This window comes from Oncorhynchus nerka, linkage group LG25 (genome assembly GCF_034236695.1).
Source record: "Oncorhynchus nerka isolate Pitt River linkage group LG25, Oner_Uvic_2.0, whole genome shotgun sequence".
Lineage (NCBI taxonomy): Eukaryota > Metazoa > Chordata > Actinopteri > Salmoniformes > Salmonidae > Oncorhynchus > Oncorhynchus nerka.
The window spans coordinates 1,171,140-1,187,006 of NC_088420.1; the positions used below are offsets into that span (position 1 = coordinate 1,171,140).

Sequence of the window (15,867 nt, forward strand, 5' to 3'; positions counted from 1 at the left end):
ATGTAGAGCTTTCCTTTAGGGTTATCTCATTCCAGATAAATACCAAGTACATCCTGTCCACTGACTGTTGGATGTAGAGCTTTCCTTTAGGGTTATCTCATTCCAGATAAATACCAAGTACATCCTGTCCACTGACTGTTGGATGTAGAGCTTTCCTCTCATTCCAGATAAATACCAAGTACATCCTGTCCACTGACTGTTGGATGTAGAGCTTTCCTTTAGGGGTATCTCATTCCAGATAAATACCAAGTACATCCTGTCCACTGACTGTTGGATGTAGAGCTTTCCTTAGGGGACTGTTGGATCTCATTCCAGATACTGACTGTTGGATGTAGAGCTTTCCTTTAAGTACATCCTGTCCACTGACTGTTGGATGTAGAGCTTTCCTTTAGGGGTATCTCATTCCAGATAAATACCAAGTACATCCTGTCCACTGACTGTTGGATGTAGAGCTTTCCTCTCATTCCAGATAAATACCAAGTACATCCTGTCCACTGACTGTTGGATGTAGAGCTTTCCTTTAGGGTTATCTCATTCCAGATAAATACCATCCTGTCCACTGACTGTTGGATGTAGAGCTTTCCTTTAGGGTTATCTCATTCCAGATAAATACCATCCTGTCCACTGACTGTTGGATGTAGAGCTTTCCTTTAGGGTTATCTCATTCCAGATAAATGTTGACTCGGTCACTCAACCAGATTGTTTTTTATTGTACCTTTATTTAACTAGTCATATCAGTTAAGAACAAATTCTTATTTTCAATGACAGCCTACAGGGGAACCTTATTCTGGGGTAGAATGACAGATTTGTACCTTGTCAGCTCAGGGATTTGATCTTGCAACCTTTCGGTTACTAGTCCAACGCTCTAACCACTAGGCTACCCTGCCGCCTCTACACTCTAACCACTAGGCTACCCTGCCGCCTCTACACTCTAACCACTAGGCTACCCTGCCGCCTCTACACTCTAACCACTAGGCTACCCTGCCGCCTCTACACTCTAACCACTAGGCTACCCTGCCGCCTCTACACTCTAACCACTAGGCTACCTGCCTCCTCTACACTCTAACCACTAGGCTACCCTGCCACCTCTACACTCTAACCACTAGGCTACCCTGCCGCCTCTACACTCTAACCACTAGGCTACCCTGCCGCCTCTACACTCTAACCACTAGGCTACCCTGCCGCCTCTACACTCTAACCACTAGGCTACCCTGCCGCCAGATGATGTAATCCTGATTACTAACTTTGATCCGTTTCACCAGGCTGTAATCCGAGTCCACCGACACTATATAAACTCAACTCACACACACACACACACACACACACACACACACACTCCCTACACCCTGGGGACCAGTGGCATTGATTGGCGGTCCAACCCGATCAGAGCTGTATATGTCACAGTATGATGGAAGGAAACATGGATCATTACGATGTAGCTACATTGACAAAACATTGGGAACACCTGCTCTTTCCATGACAGACCGACCAGGTGAAGGATATGATCCCTTATTGATGTCACTTGTTAAAACCACTACAATCAGTGTAGATGAAGGGAAGGAGACGGGTTGAAGAAGGATTTTTAAGCCTTGAGACAATTACACATGGATTGTGTGTGTGCCATTCAGAGGGTGAATAGCAAGATAAAATATTTAAGTGCCTTTTGAACAGGGTATGGTGCACCGGTTTGTGTCAAGAACTGCAACGCTACTGGATTTTTCACACTCAACTGTTTCTTGTGTGTATCAAGAATGGTCCACCACCCAAAGGACATCCAGACAACTTGACACAACTGTGGGAAGCATTGGAGTCAACATGGTCCAGCATCCCTGTGGAGCGCTGGACACCCCGTAGAGTCAACATGGTCCAGCATCCCTGTGGAGCGCTGGACACCCCGTAGAGTCGACATGGTCCAGCATCCCTGTGGAGCGCTGGACACCCCGTAGAGTCCACACCCCGACAAATGGAGGCTATTCTGAAGGAAAAAGGGTGCAACTCAATATTAGGAAGGTGTTCCTAATGTTTCGTAAACTCAGTGTACATCGACTGTTGCTTTCTCCGTACGAACAGTGTTAAAGCTGTCCTGTATGTGTGTAACACAGTACAGCTGGTTTGTCTGTCAGCTTTGGGTGATTAATCCAGCAGCTGTCTGTCTTAGACATACTCATCCGAACAATATGAGGCTCTGACTAGCCCTCCTCTAATCCTCCTCTAACCCTCCTCTTAACCCTCCTCTTAACCCTCCTCTAACCCTCCTCTAACCCTCCTCTAACCCTCCTCTAACCCTCCTCTAACCCTCCTCTAACCCTCCTCTAACTCTCCTCTAACTCTCCTCTCTTCTAACTCTCCTCTCCTCTAACCTCCCTCTCCTCTAACACTCTGTTCATGTCTTTGATTGATTGAATGAGTAGAGGAACAATCAAATGTATTTATAAAGCCCTTCTTACATCAGCTGATATCTCAAAGTGCTGTACAGAAACCCAGCCTAAAACCCCAAACAGCAAGCAATGTAGGTGTAGAAGCACAGTGTCTAGGAAAAACTCCCTAGAAAGTCCAAAACCTAGGAAGAAACCTAGAGAGGAACCAGGCTATGAGGGGTGGCCAGTCCTCTTCTGGCTGTGCCGGGTGGAGATTATAACAGAACATGGCCAAGATGTTCAAATGTTCATAGATGACCAGCAGGGTCAAATAATAATAATCACAGTAGTTGTAGAGGGTGCAACAAGTCAACACCTCAGGAGTAAATGTCAGTTGGCTTTTATAGCCGAACTCTTCATGTCTCTGTTCCCATCTTCCAGAACCATGAGCAGCTGAGAGACGACGACTCCGACCTGATCCTGAATGACGGCGACTTGGCGCTGACCTACGACGACACGGCCATCACGGCTAAAGGAGCTTCCTGTGGAGGGGCGGACGCGGGGGGCTGGGGGGTCAACGGGAAGAAGAGCAGCAGCACATCTGAAGAGGCACTAGAGAGAGAGATGGACCAGGAATTCCTGTCCCGCAGCACACGCCTCGTCTTTCCCATCGAAGACCACACCATGACCCCATGAACCCTCGCCCTCCAGCCCACACACACACACACCAGACTATGGGAGGAGAGGAGGAGAATAGGAGAGCGAGGGTTGGAGGAAAGGGTTTGGTTTAAAACATGGCTGATATTGTCATTACTTCCCGGTATGGGACCTCCTGTGTATGCACCCAAAACAATAAATTGCAGCTAAACTAGCATAGTTTAGGGGTCTGCAATAGGTTTGGCCTTTTCTCTGCTAATAGTCAACATTGAACAACATAACAGCCCATTCATAGGCCTCTGATACAACATAACAGCCCATTCATAGGCCTATGATACATAATAATAACAGCCCATTCATAGTCCTCTGATACAACATAACAGCCCATTCATAGTCCTCTGATACATCATAACAGCCCATTCATAGTCCTCTGATACAACATAATAACAGCCCATACATAGGCCTCTGCTACATCATAACAGCCCATACATAGGCCTCTGCTACATCATAACAGCCCATACATAGGCCTCTGCTACATCATAACAGCCCATACATAGGCCTCTGCTACATCATAACAGCCCATACATAGGCCTCTGCTACATCATAACAGCCCATACATAGGCCTCTGCTACATCATAACAGCCCATACATAGGCCTCTGATACATAATAACAGCCCATACATAGGCCTCTGCTACATCATAACAGCCCATTCAAAGTCCTCTGATACAACATAACAGCCCATTCATAGTCCTCTGATATATCATAATAACAGCCCATTCATAGTCCTCTGATACAACATAACAGCCCATTCATAGGCCTCTGCTACATCATAACAGCCCATACATAGGCCTCTGATACATCATAACAGCCCATACATAGGCCTCTGATACATAATAAACAATACGTAAACACATCTGGTTAGTAGGCTCTATTATCAGTCCAGTGTCAATAACATATCCTAATACTTTCACTCTGATTACACTGATAAAATCACCAATGTCTATATTAAATTCGTTTTTTATATATCTTTGTGCATTGATTGGGGAAAAACAGCTTGCAATCAAGAGAAAATGTCCTCTGAAAAAGTCTCAAAAGAAAGGTGAATTATGAAAATATAAGTTTCAGGGAAGAATGGACAGAGAAACGGGCCTTGCCATATTTCTCAAATGTCAAAACAGTGTGTCTGTCACGACTTCCTCCGAAGTCGGTTCCTCTCCTTGTTCGGGTGGCGGTCGGGTCACCGGTCTTCTAGCCATCGTCGATCCACTTTTCATTTTCCGTTTGTTTTGTCTTGTTTTCCCACACACCTGGTTTCCATTTCCCTCATTAAGTGTTGTGTATTTAACCCTCTGTTCCCCCCCATGTCTTTGTGTGGGATTGTTTGCTGTAGGTGCTTGTGCACATGTTGACTGGTGCACGTCGGGTTTTGCATCCATGTTGGTTATTTCTTTATGCCGTTGAAATTAAACTGCTCCGGCTATTCCCTAGTTCTGCTCTCCTGCGTCTGACTTCACTGCCACCAGTTACACACCCCTTTACAGTCTTGTTTCACTGCCACCAGTTACACACCCCTTTACAGAGTCTTGTTACACTGCCACCAGTTACACACCCCTTTACAGAGTCTTGTTTCACTGCCACCAGTTACACACCCCTTTACAGAGTCTTGTTTCACTGCCACCAGTTACACACCCTTTGTTACAGAGTCTTGTTACACTGCCACCAGTTACACACCCCTTTACAGAGTCTTGTTACACACCCCTTTACAGAGTCTTGTTTCACTGCCACCAGTTACACACCCCTTTACAGAGTCTTGTTTCACTGCCACCAGTTACACTTTACAGAGTCTTGTTTCACTGCCACCAGTTACACACCCCTTTACAGAGTCTTGTTTCACTGCCACCAGTTACACACCCTTTACAGAGTCTTGTTTCACTGCCACCAGTTACACACCCCTTTACAGAGTCTTGTTACACACCCTTTACAGAGTCTTGTTTCACTGCCACCAGTTACACACCCCTTTACAGAGTCTTGTTTCACTGCACACACCCCTTTACAGTCTTGTTTCACTGCCACCAGTTACACACCCTTTACAGAGTCTTGTTTCACTGCAACACACCCCTTTACAGTCTTGTTTCCACCAGTTACACACCCCTTTACAGAGTCTTGTTTCACTGCCACCAGTTACACACCCCTTTACAGAGTCTTGTTTCACTGCCACCAGTTACACACCCCTTTACAGAGTCTTGTTTCACTGCCACCAGTTACACACCCCTTTACAGAGTCTTGTTTCACTGCTACCAGTTACACACCCCTTTACAGAGTCTTGTTTCACTGCTACCAGTTACACACCCCTTTACAGAGTCTTGTTTCACTGCAACACACCCCTTTACAGAGTCTTGTTTCACCAGTTACCACCAGAGTCTTGTTTCACCACCCCTTTACAGAGTCTTGTTTCACTGCCACCAGTTACACCCCTTTACAGAGTCTTGTTTCACTGCCACCAGTTACACACCCCTTTACAGAGTCTTGTTTCACTGCCACCAGTTACACACCCCTTTACAGAGTCTTGTTTCACTGCCACCAGTTACACACCCCTTTACAGAGTCTTGTTACACACCCCTTTACAGAGTCTTGTTTCACTGCCAGTTACACACCCCTTTACAGAGTCTTGTTACACACCCCTTTACAGAGTCTTGTTTCACTGCCACCAGTTACACACCCTTTACAGAGTCTTGTTTCACTGCCACCAGTTACACACCCTTTACAGAGTCTTGTTTCACTGCCACCAGTTACACACCCTTTACAGAGTCTTGTTTCACTGCCACCAGTTACACACCCTTTACAGTCTTGTTTCACTGCCACCAGTTACACACCCTTTACAGAGTCTTGTTACACTGCCACCAGTTACACACCCTTTACAGAGTCTTGTTTCACTGCCACCAGTTACACACCCCTTTACAGAGTCTTGTTTCACTGCCACCAGTTACCACCTTTACAGAGTCTTGTTACACTGCCACCAGTTACACACCCCTTTACAGAGTCTTGTTACACACCCCTTTACAGAGTCTTGTTTCACTGCCACCAGTTACACACCCCTTTACAGAGTCTTGTTACACACCCCTTTACAGAGTCTTGTTTCACTGCCACCAGTTACACACCCCTTTACAGAGTCTTGTTTCACTGCCACCAGTTACACACCCCTTTACAGAGTCTTGTTTCACTGCCACCAGTTACACACCCCTTTACAGAGTCTTGTTACACACCCCTTTACAGAGTCTTGTTTCACTGCCACCAGTTACACACCCCTTTACAGAGTCTTGTTTCACTGCAACACACCCCTTTACAGTCTTGTTTCACTGCCACCGGTTACACACCCCTTTACAGAGTCTTGTTTCACTGCCACCAGTTACACACCCCTTTACAGAGTCTTGTTTCACTGCAACACACCCCTTTACAGAGTCTTGTTTCACTGCCACCAGTTACACACCCCTTTACAGAGTCTTGTTTCACTGCCACCAGTTACACACCCCTTTACAGAGTCTTGTTTCACTGCTACCAGTTACACACCCCTTTACAGAGTCTTGTTTCACTGCTACCAGTTACACACCCCTTTACAGAGTCTTGTTTCACTGCAACACACCCCTTTACAGAGTCTTGTTTCACTGCCACCAGTTACACACCCCTTTACAGAGTCTTGTTTCACTGCCACCAGTTACACACCCCTTTACAGAGTCTTGTTTCACTGCCACCAGTTACACACCCCTTTACAGAGTCTTGTTTCACTGCCACCAGTTACACACCCCTTTACAGAGTCTTGTTTCACTGCCACCAGTTACACACCCCTTTACAGTCTTGTTTCACTGCCACCAGTTACACACCCCTTTACAGAGTCTTGTTACACTGCCACCAGTTACACACCCCTTTACAGAGTCTTGTTTCACTGCCACCAGTTACACACCCCTTTACAGAGTCTTGTTACACTGCCACCAGTTACACACCCCTTTACAGAGTCTTGTTACACACCCTTTACAGAGTCTTGTTTCACTGCCACCAGTTACACACCCCTTTACAGAGTCTTGTTACACACCCCTTTACAGAGTCTTGTTTCACTGCCACCAGTTACACACCCCTTTACAGTCTTGTTTCACTGCCACCAGTTACACACCCCTTTACAGAGTCTTGTTACACTGCCACCAGTTACACACCCCTTTACAGAGTCTTGTTTCACTGCCACCAGTTACACACCCCTTTACAGAGTCTTGTTACACTGCCACCAGTTACACACCCCTTTACAGAGTCTTGTTACACACCCCTTTACAGAGTCTTGTTTCACTGCCACCAGTTACACACCCCTTTACAGAGTCTTGTTTCACTGCCACCAGTTACACACCCCTTTACAGAGTCTTGTTTCACTGCCACCAGTTACACACCCCTTTACAGAGTCTTGTTTCACTGCCACCAGTTACACACCCTTTACAGAGTCTTGTTACACTGCCACCAGTTACACACCCTTTACAGAGTCTTGTTTCACTGCCACCAGTTACACACCCCTTTACAGAGTCTTGTTTCACTGCCACCAGTTACACACCCCTTTACAGAGTCTTGTTTCACTGCCACCAGTTACACACCCCTTTACAGTCTTGTTTCACTGCCACCAGTTACACACCCCTTTACAGAGTCTTGTTACACTGCCACCAGTTACACACCCCTTTACAGAGTCTTGTTTCACTGCCACCAGTTACACACCCCTTTACAGAGTCTTGTTTCACTGCCACCAGTTACACACCCCTTTACAGAGTCTTGTTACACTGCCACCAGTTACACACCCCTTTACAGAGTCTTGTTACACACCCCTTTACAGAGTCTTGTTTCACTGCCACCAGTTACACACCCCTTTACAGAGTCTTGTTACACACCCCTTTACAGAGTCTTGTTTCACTGCCACCAGTTACACACCCCTTTACAGAGTCTTGTTTCACTGCCACCAGTTACACACCCCTTTACAGAGTCTTGTTTCACTGCCACCAGTTACACACCCCTTTACAGAGTCTTGTTTCACTGCCACCAGTTACACACCCCTTTACAGTCTTGTTTCACTGCCACCAGTTACACACCCCTTTACAGAGTCTTGTTACACTGCCACCAGTTACACACCCCTTTACAGAGTCTTGTTTCACTGCCACCAGTTACACACCCCTTTACAGAGTCTTGTTTCACTGCCACCAGTTACACACCCCTTTACAGAGTCTTGTTACACTGCCACCAGTTACACACCCCTTTACAGAGTCTTGTTACACACCCCTTTACAGAGTCTTGTTTCACTGCCACCAGTTACACACCCCTTTACAGAGTCTTGTTTCACTGCCACCAGTTACACACCCCTTTACAGAGTCTTGTTTCACTGCCACCAGTTACACACCCCTTTACAGAGTCTTGTTTCACTGCCACCAGTTACACACCCCTTTACAGAGTCTTGTTTCACTGCCACCAGTTACACACCCTTTACAGAGTCTTGTTTCACTGCAACACACCCCTTTACAGAGTCTTGTTTCACTGCAACACACCCTTTACAGAGTCTTGTTTCACTGCAACACACCCCTTTACAGAGTCTTGTTTCACTGCAACACACCCCTTTACAGAGTCTTGTTTCACTGCAACACACCCCTTTACAGAGTCTTGTTTCACTGCCACCAGTTACACACCCCTTTACAGAGTCTTGTTTCACTGCAACACACCCCTTTACAGAGTCTTGTTTCACTGCAACACACCCCTTTACAGAGTCTTGTTTCACTGCAACACACCCCTTTACAGAGTCTTGTTTCACTGCAACACACCCCTTTACAGAGTCTTGTTTCACTGCAACACACCCCTTTACAGAGTCTTGTTTCACTGCAACACACCCCTTTACAGAGTCTTGTTTCACTGCCACCAGTTACACACCCCTTTACAGAGTCTTGTTTCACTGCCACCAGTTACACACCCCTTTACAGAGTCTTGTTTCACTGCTACCAGTTACACACCCCTTTACAGAGTCTTGTTTCACTGCTACCAGTTACACACCCCTTTACAGAGTCTTGTTTCACTGCAACACACCCCTTTACAGAGTCTTGTTTCACTGCCACCAGTTACACACCCCTTTACAGAGTCTTGTTTCACTGCCACCAGTTACACACCCCTTTACAGAGTCTTGTTTCACTGCCACCAGTTACACACCCCTTTACAGAGTCTTGTTTCACTGCCACCAGTTACACACCCCTTTACAGAGTCTTGTTTCACTGCCACCAGTTACACACCCCTTTACAGTCTTGTTTCACTGCCACCAGTTACACACCCCTTTACAGAGTCTTGTTACACTGCCACCAGTTACACACCCCTTTACAGAGTCTTGTTTCACTGCCACCAGTTACACACCCCTTTACAGAGTCTTGTTACACTGCCACCAGTTACACACCCTTTACAGAGTCTTGTTACACACCCTTTACAGAGTCTTGTTTCACTGCCACCAGTTACACACCCCTTTACAGAGTCTTGTTTCACACACCACCCCTTTACAGAGTCTTGTTTCACTGCCACCAGTTACACACCCTTTACAGTCTTGTTTCACTGCCACCAGTTACACACCCTTTACAGAGTCTTGTTACACTGCCACCAGTTACACACCCCTTTACAGAGTCTTGTTTCACTGCCACCAGTTACACCCCTTTACAGAGTCTTGTTACACTGCCACCAGTTACACACCCCTTTACAGAGTCTTGTTACACCCCTTTACAGAGTCTTGTTTCACTGCCACCAGTTACACACCCCTTTACAGAGTCTTGTTTCACTGCCACCAGTTACACACCCCTTTACAGAGTCTTGTTTCACTGCCACCAGTTACACACCCCTTTACAGAGTCTTGTTTCACTGCCACCAGTTACACACCCCTTTACAGAGTCTTGTTTCACTGCCACCAGTTACACACCCCTTTACAGAGTCTTGTTTCACTGCCACCAGTTACACACCCCTTTACAGAGTCTTGTTTCACTGCCACCAGTTACACACCCCTTTACAGAGTCTTGTTTCACTGCCACCAGTTACACACCCCTTTACAGTCTTGTTTCACTGCCACCAGTTACACACCCCTTTACAGAGTCTTGTTTCACTGCCACCAGTTACACACCCCTTTACAGAGTCTTGTTACACTGCCACCAGTTACACACCCCTTTACAGAGTCTTGTTACACACCCCTTTACAGAGTCTTGTTTCACTGCCACCAGTTACACACCCCTTTACAGAGTCTTGTTACACACCCCTTTACAGAGTCTTGTTTCACTGCCACCAGTTACACACCCCTTTACAGAGTCTTGTTTCACTGCCACCAGTTACACACCCCTTTACAGAGTCTTGTTTCACTGCCACCAGTTACACACCCCTTTACAGAGTCTTGTTTCACTGCCACCAGTTACACACCCTTTACAGTCTTGTTTCACTGCCACCAGTTACACACCCTTTACAGAGTCTTGTTACACTGCCACCAGTTACACACCCCTTTACAGAGTCTTGTTTCACTGCCACCAGTTACACACCCCTTTACAGAGTCTTGTTTCACTGCCACCAGTTACACACCCCTTTACAGAGTCTTGTTACACTGCCACCAGTTACACACCCCTTTACAGAGTCTTGTTACACACCCCTTTACAGAGTCTTGTTTCACTGCCACCAGTTACACACCCCTTTACAGAGTCTTGTTTCACTGCCACCAGTTACACACCCCTTTACAGAGTCTTGTTTCACTGCCACCAGTTACACACCCCTTTACAGAGTCTTGTTTCACTGCCACCAGTTACACACCCCTTTACAGAGTCTTGTTTCACTGCCACCAGTTACACACCCCTTTACAGAGTCTTGTTTCACTGCAACACACCCCTTTACAGAGTCTTGTTTCACTGCAACACACCCCTTTACAGAGTCTTGTTTCACTGCAACACACCCCTTTACAGAGTCTTGTTTCACTGCAACACACCCCTTTACAGAGTCTTGTTTCACTGCAACACACCCCTTTACAGAGTCTTGTTTCACTGCAACACACCCCTTTACAGAGTCTTGTTTCACTGCAACACACCCCTTTACAGAGTCTTGTTTCACTGCAACACACCCCTTTACAGAGTCTTGTTTACAACAAAACGGTTGCTGTTTTGCAAATAATGAAATATTATACATCGTTATGAATCATAGGACTCAAAAGTGACCTTTCCACCCAGACAGAGGCTCGACGGACGCAGAAAAATGTAAAGCTTCAACTGCTGGCTACTCGTCCGTTGCTTAACCCAACAACCAGTCCTTCCCTAAAAGCTGCCTGGGTTTAAACATGTTCTCTTTTCAGAAAGAAAGAAATGAATAGGGTTAGAATAGCAAAGACAATTGTTTGTCTCCTGGAGTATTGAAGGCCGCAGCTCAGCAAACAGAATGTCATAGAGACGAATCCTTACATTCCCATAAGGCATCAGAGTCATGTCTTTGGGCATTTTAAAGCTTGTTTCTAGCATAAGGCATCAGAGTCATGTCTTTGGGCATTTTAAAGCTTGTTTCTAGCATAAGGCATCAGAGTCATGTCTTTGGGCATTTTAAAGCTTGTTTCTAGCATAAGGCATCAGAGTCATGTCTTTGGGCATTTTAAAGCTTGTTTCTAGCATAAGGCATCAGAGTTCAGCATTGTTCTAGAACACTTTATGTTATCCCAATAGTTATTTCAGAATATAAAGCTAACAAGCCTTTTTCTTTAACAAAGTGTATGGCATGCCCTCACTCAACACCAGCCCTTCCCAGACACACAGGTGTTTAAGGAGTGCATGGTCACTGTATTGGAAGGCTAGACTGACATCTATGGATAGTTGCGTCGGTCAAACAGGTAGGCCTACCTCTTTTTTTGGGGGGGGGGGGGGTCGAACCAAGCCCTCTTATTGTTGGTGAAGTCTAATTCAAATGAAGACAATTGTTGAAAGTAATTACTTTCAGCACCGTTTTCTCATTTTGCCACAGCCGCTCCGAAGGTGACGTCTATCTGACATGTGTCCTCTTGCCTTTTAGTTGACTTTCTCCTCATTAAGTTCATGATTTAGAAAGTGTCTCGTGACGTTGTAGTACATTTGGTCTCCAGTCTATGGGCTCTGTCATGACGTTGTAATACATTTGGTCTCCAGTCTATGGGCTCTGTCATGACGTTGTAATACATTTGGTCTCCAGTCTATGGGCTCTGTCGTGATGTTGTAATACATTTGGTCTCCAGTCTATGGGCTCTGTCATGACGTTGTAATACATTTGGTCTCCAGTCTATGGGCTCTGTCGTGACGTTGTAATACATTTGGTCTCCAGTCTATGGGCTCTGTCGTGACGTTGTAATACATTTGGTCTCCAGTCTATGGGCTCTGTCGTGACGTTGTAATACATTTGGTCTCCAGTCTATGGGCTCTGTCGTGACGTTGTAATACATTTGGTCTCCAGTCTATGGGCTCTGTTATGACGTTGTAGTACATTTGGTCTCCAGTCTATGGGCTCTGTCATGACGTTGTAGTACATTTGGTCTCCAGTCTGTGGGCTCTGTCATGACGTTGTAATACATTTGGTCTCCAGTCTATGGGCTCTGTCATGACGTTGTAGTACATTTGGTCTCCAGTCTATGGGCTCTGTCATGACGTTGTAATACATTTGGTCTATGGGCTCTGTCATGACGTTGTAATACATTTGGTCTCCAGTCTATGGGCTCTGTCATGACGTTGTAATACATTTGGTCTCCAGTCTATGGGCTCTGTCATTACGTTGTAATACATTTGGTCTCCAGTCTATGGGCTCTGTCGTGATGTTGTAATACATTTGGTCTCCAGTCTATGGGCTCTGTCATGACGTTGTAATACATTTGGTCTCCAGTCTATGGGCTCTGTCATGACGTTGTAGTACATTTGGTCTCCAGTCTGTGGGCTCTGTCATGACGTTGTAATACATTTGGTCTCCAGTCTATGGGCTCTGTCATGACGTTGTAATACATTTGGTCTCCAGTCTATGGGCTCTGTCATGACGTTGTAATACATTTGGTCTCCAGTCTATGGGCTCTGTCGTGATGTTGTAATACATTTGGTCTCCAGTCTATGGGCTCTGTCATGACGTTGTAATACATTTGGTCTCCAGTCTATGGGCTCTGTCATGACGTTGTAGTACATTTGGTCTCCAGTCTGTGGGCTCTGTCATGACGTTGTAATACATTTGGTCTCCAGTCTATGGGCTCTGTCATGACGTTGTAATACATTTGGTCTATGGGCTCTGTCATGACGTTGTAATACATTTGGTCTCCAGTCTATGGGCTCTGTCATGACGTTGTAATACATTTGGTCTCCAGTCTATGGGCTCTGTTATGACGTTGTAATACATTTGGTCTCCAGTCTATGGGCTCTGTCATGACGTTGTAATACATTTGGTCTCCAGTCTATGGGCTCTGTCGTGACGTTGTAATACATTTGGTCTCCAGTCTATGGGCTCTGTCGTGACGTTGTAATACATTTGGTCTCCAGTCTATGGGCTCTGTCATGACGTTGTAGTACATTTGGTCTCCAGTCTATGGGCTCTGTCATGACGTTGTAGTACATTTGGTCTCCAGTCTATGGGCTCTGTTATGACGTTGTAGTACATTTGGTCTCCAGTCTATGGGCTCTGTCATGACGTTGTAGTACATTTGGTCTCCAGTCTGTGGGCTCTGTCATGACGTTGTAATACATTTGGTCTCCAGTCTATGGGCTCTGTCATGACGTTGTAGTACATTTGGTCTCCAGTCTATGGGCTCTGTCATGACGTTGTAATACATTTGGTCTATGGGCTCTGTCATGACGTTGTAATACATTTGGTCTCCAGTCTATGGGCTCTGTCATGACGTTGTTATACATTTGGTCTCCAGTCTATGGGCTCTGTCATGACGTTGTAATACATTTGGTCTCCAGTCTATGGGCTCTGTCGTGATGTTGTAATACATTTGGTCTCCAGTCTATGGGCTCTGTCATGACGTTGTAATACATTTGGTCTCCAGTCTATGGGCTCTGTCATGACGTTGTAGTACATTTGGTCTCCAGTCTGTGGGCTCTGTCATGACGTTGTAATACATTTGGTCTCCAGTCTATGGGCTCTGTCATGACGTTGTAGTACATTTGGTCTCCAGTCTATGGGCTCTGTCATGACGTTGTAATACATTTGGTCTCCAGTCTATGGGCTCTGTCATGACGTTGTAATACATTTGGTCTCCAGTCTATGGGCTCTGTCATGACGTTGTAATACATTTGGTCTCCAGTCTATGGGCTCTGTCATGACGTTGTAATACATTTGGTCTCCAGTCTATGGGCTCTGTCATGACGTTGTAATACATTTGGTCTCCAGTCTATGTGTTCTGTCATGACGTTGTAATACATTTGGTCTCCAGTCTATGGGCTCTGTCATGACGTTGTAGTACATTTGGTCTCCAGTCTATGGGCTCTGTCGTGACGTTGTAATACATTTGGTCTATGGGCTCTGTCATTACTTTGTAATACATTTGGTCTCCAGTCTATGGGCTCTGTCATGACGTTGTAATACATTTGGTCTCCAGTCTATGGGCTCTGTCATGACGTTGTAATACATTTGGTCTCCAGTCTATGGGCTCTGTCATGACGTTGTAATACATTTGGTCTCCAGTCTATGGGCTCTGTCATGACGTTGTAATACATTTGGTCTCCAGTCTATGGGCTCTGTCATGACGTTGTAATACATTTGGTCTCCAGTCTATGTGTTCTGTCATGACGTTGTAATACATTTGGTCTCCAGTCTATGGGCTCTGTCATGACGTTGTAGTACATTTGGTCTCCAGTCTATGGGCTCTGTCGTGACGTTGTAATACATTTGGTCTATGGGCTCTGTCATTACTTTGTAATACATTTGGTCTCCAGTCTATGGGCTCTGTCATGACGTTGTAATACATTTGGTCTCCAGTCTATGGGCTCTGTCATGACGTTGTAATACATTTGGTCTCCAGTCTATGGGCTCTGTCATGACGTTGTAATACATTTGGTCTCCAGTATATGGGCTCTGTCGTGACGTTGTAATACATTTGGTCTCCAGTCTATGGGCTCTGTTATGACGTTGTAGTACATTTGGTCTCCAGTCTATGGGCTCTGTTATGACGTTGTAGTACATTTGGTCTCCAGTCTATGGGCTCTGTCATGACGTTGTAGTACATTTGGTCTCCAGTCTGTGGGCTCTGTCATGACGTTGTAATACATTTGGTCTATGGGCTCTGTCATGACGTTGTAATACATTTGGTCTCCAGTCTATGGGCTCTGTCATGACGTTGTTATACATTTGGTCTCCAGTCTATGGGCTCTGTCATGACGTTGTAATACATTTGGTCTCCAGTCTATGGGCTCTGTCGTGATGTTGTAATACATTTGGTCTCCAGTCTATGGGCTCTGTCATGACGTTGTAATACATTTGGTCTCCAGTCTATGGGCTCTGTCATGACGTTGTAGTACATTTGGTCTCCAGTCTGTGGGCTCTGTCATGACGTTGTAATACATTTGGTCTCCAGTCTATGGGCTCTGTCATGACGTTGTAGTACATTTGGTCTCCAGTCTATGGGCTCTGTCATGACGTTGTAATACATTTGGTCTATGGGCTCTGTCATGACGTTGTAATACATTTGGTCTCCAGTCTATGGGCTCTGTCATGACGTTGTAATACATTTGGTCTCCAGTCTATGGGCTCTGTCATGACGTTGTAATACATTTGGTCTCCAGTCTATGGGCTCTGTCATGACGTTGTAATACATTTGGTCTCCAGTCTATGGGCTCTGTCATGACGTTG

General features: G+C 45.6%; 1 protein-coding gene across 1 annotated transcript in view; it reads left to right on the top strand.

Moving 5' to 3' along the window:
• slc9a7 (solute carrier family 9 member 7) overlaps positions 1-4,502 on the top strand; it is a 110,714-nt gene extending 106,212 nt beyond the window's left edge. The window contains exon 11 of the mRNA XM_065009977.1: positions 2,799-4,502. Coding sequence (XP_064866049.1) covers positions 2,799-3,053 — 255 coding nt within the window. The 3' untranslated portion in view covers positions 3,054-4,502. The remainder of the gene's footprint in view (positions 1-2,798) is intronic.
• Positions 4,503-15,867: the final 11,365 nt, after the last annotated feature.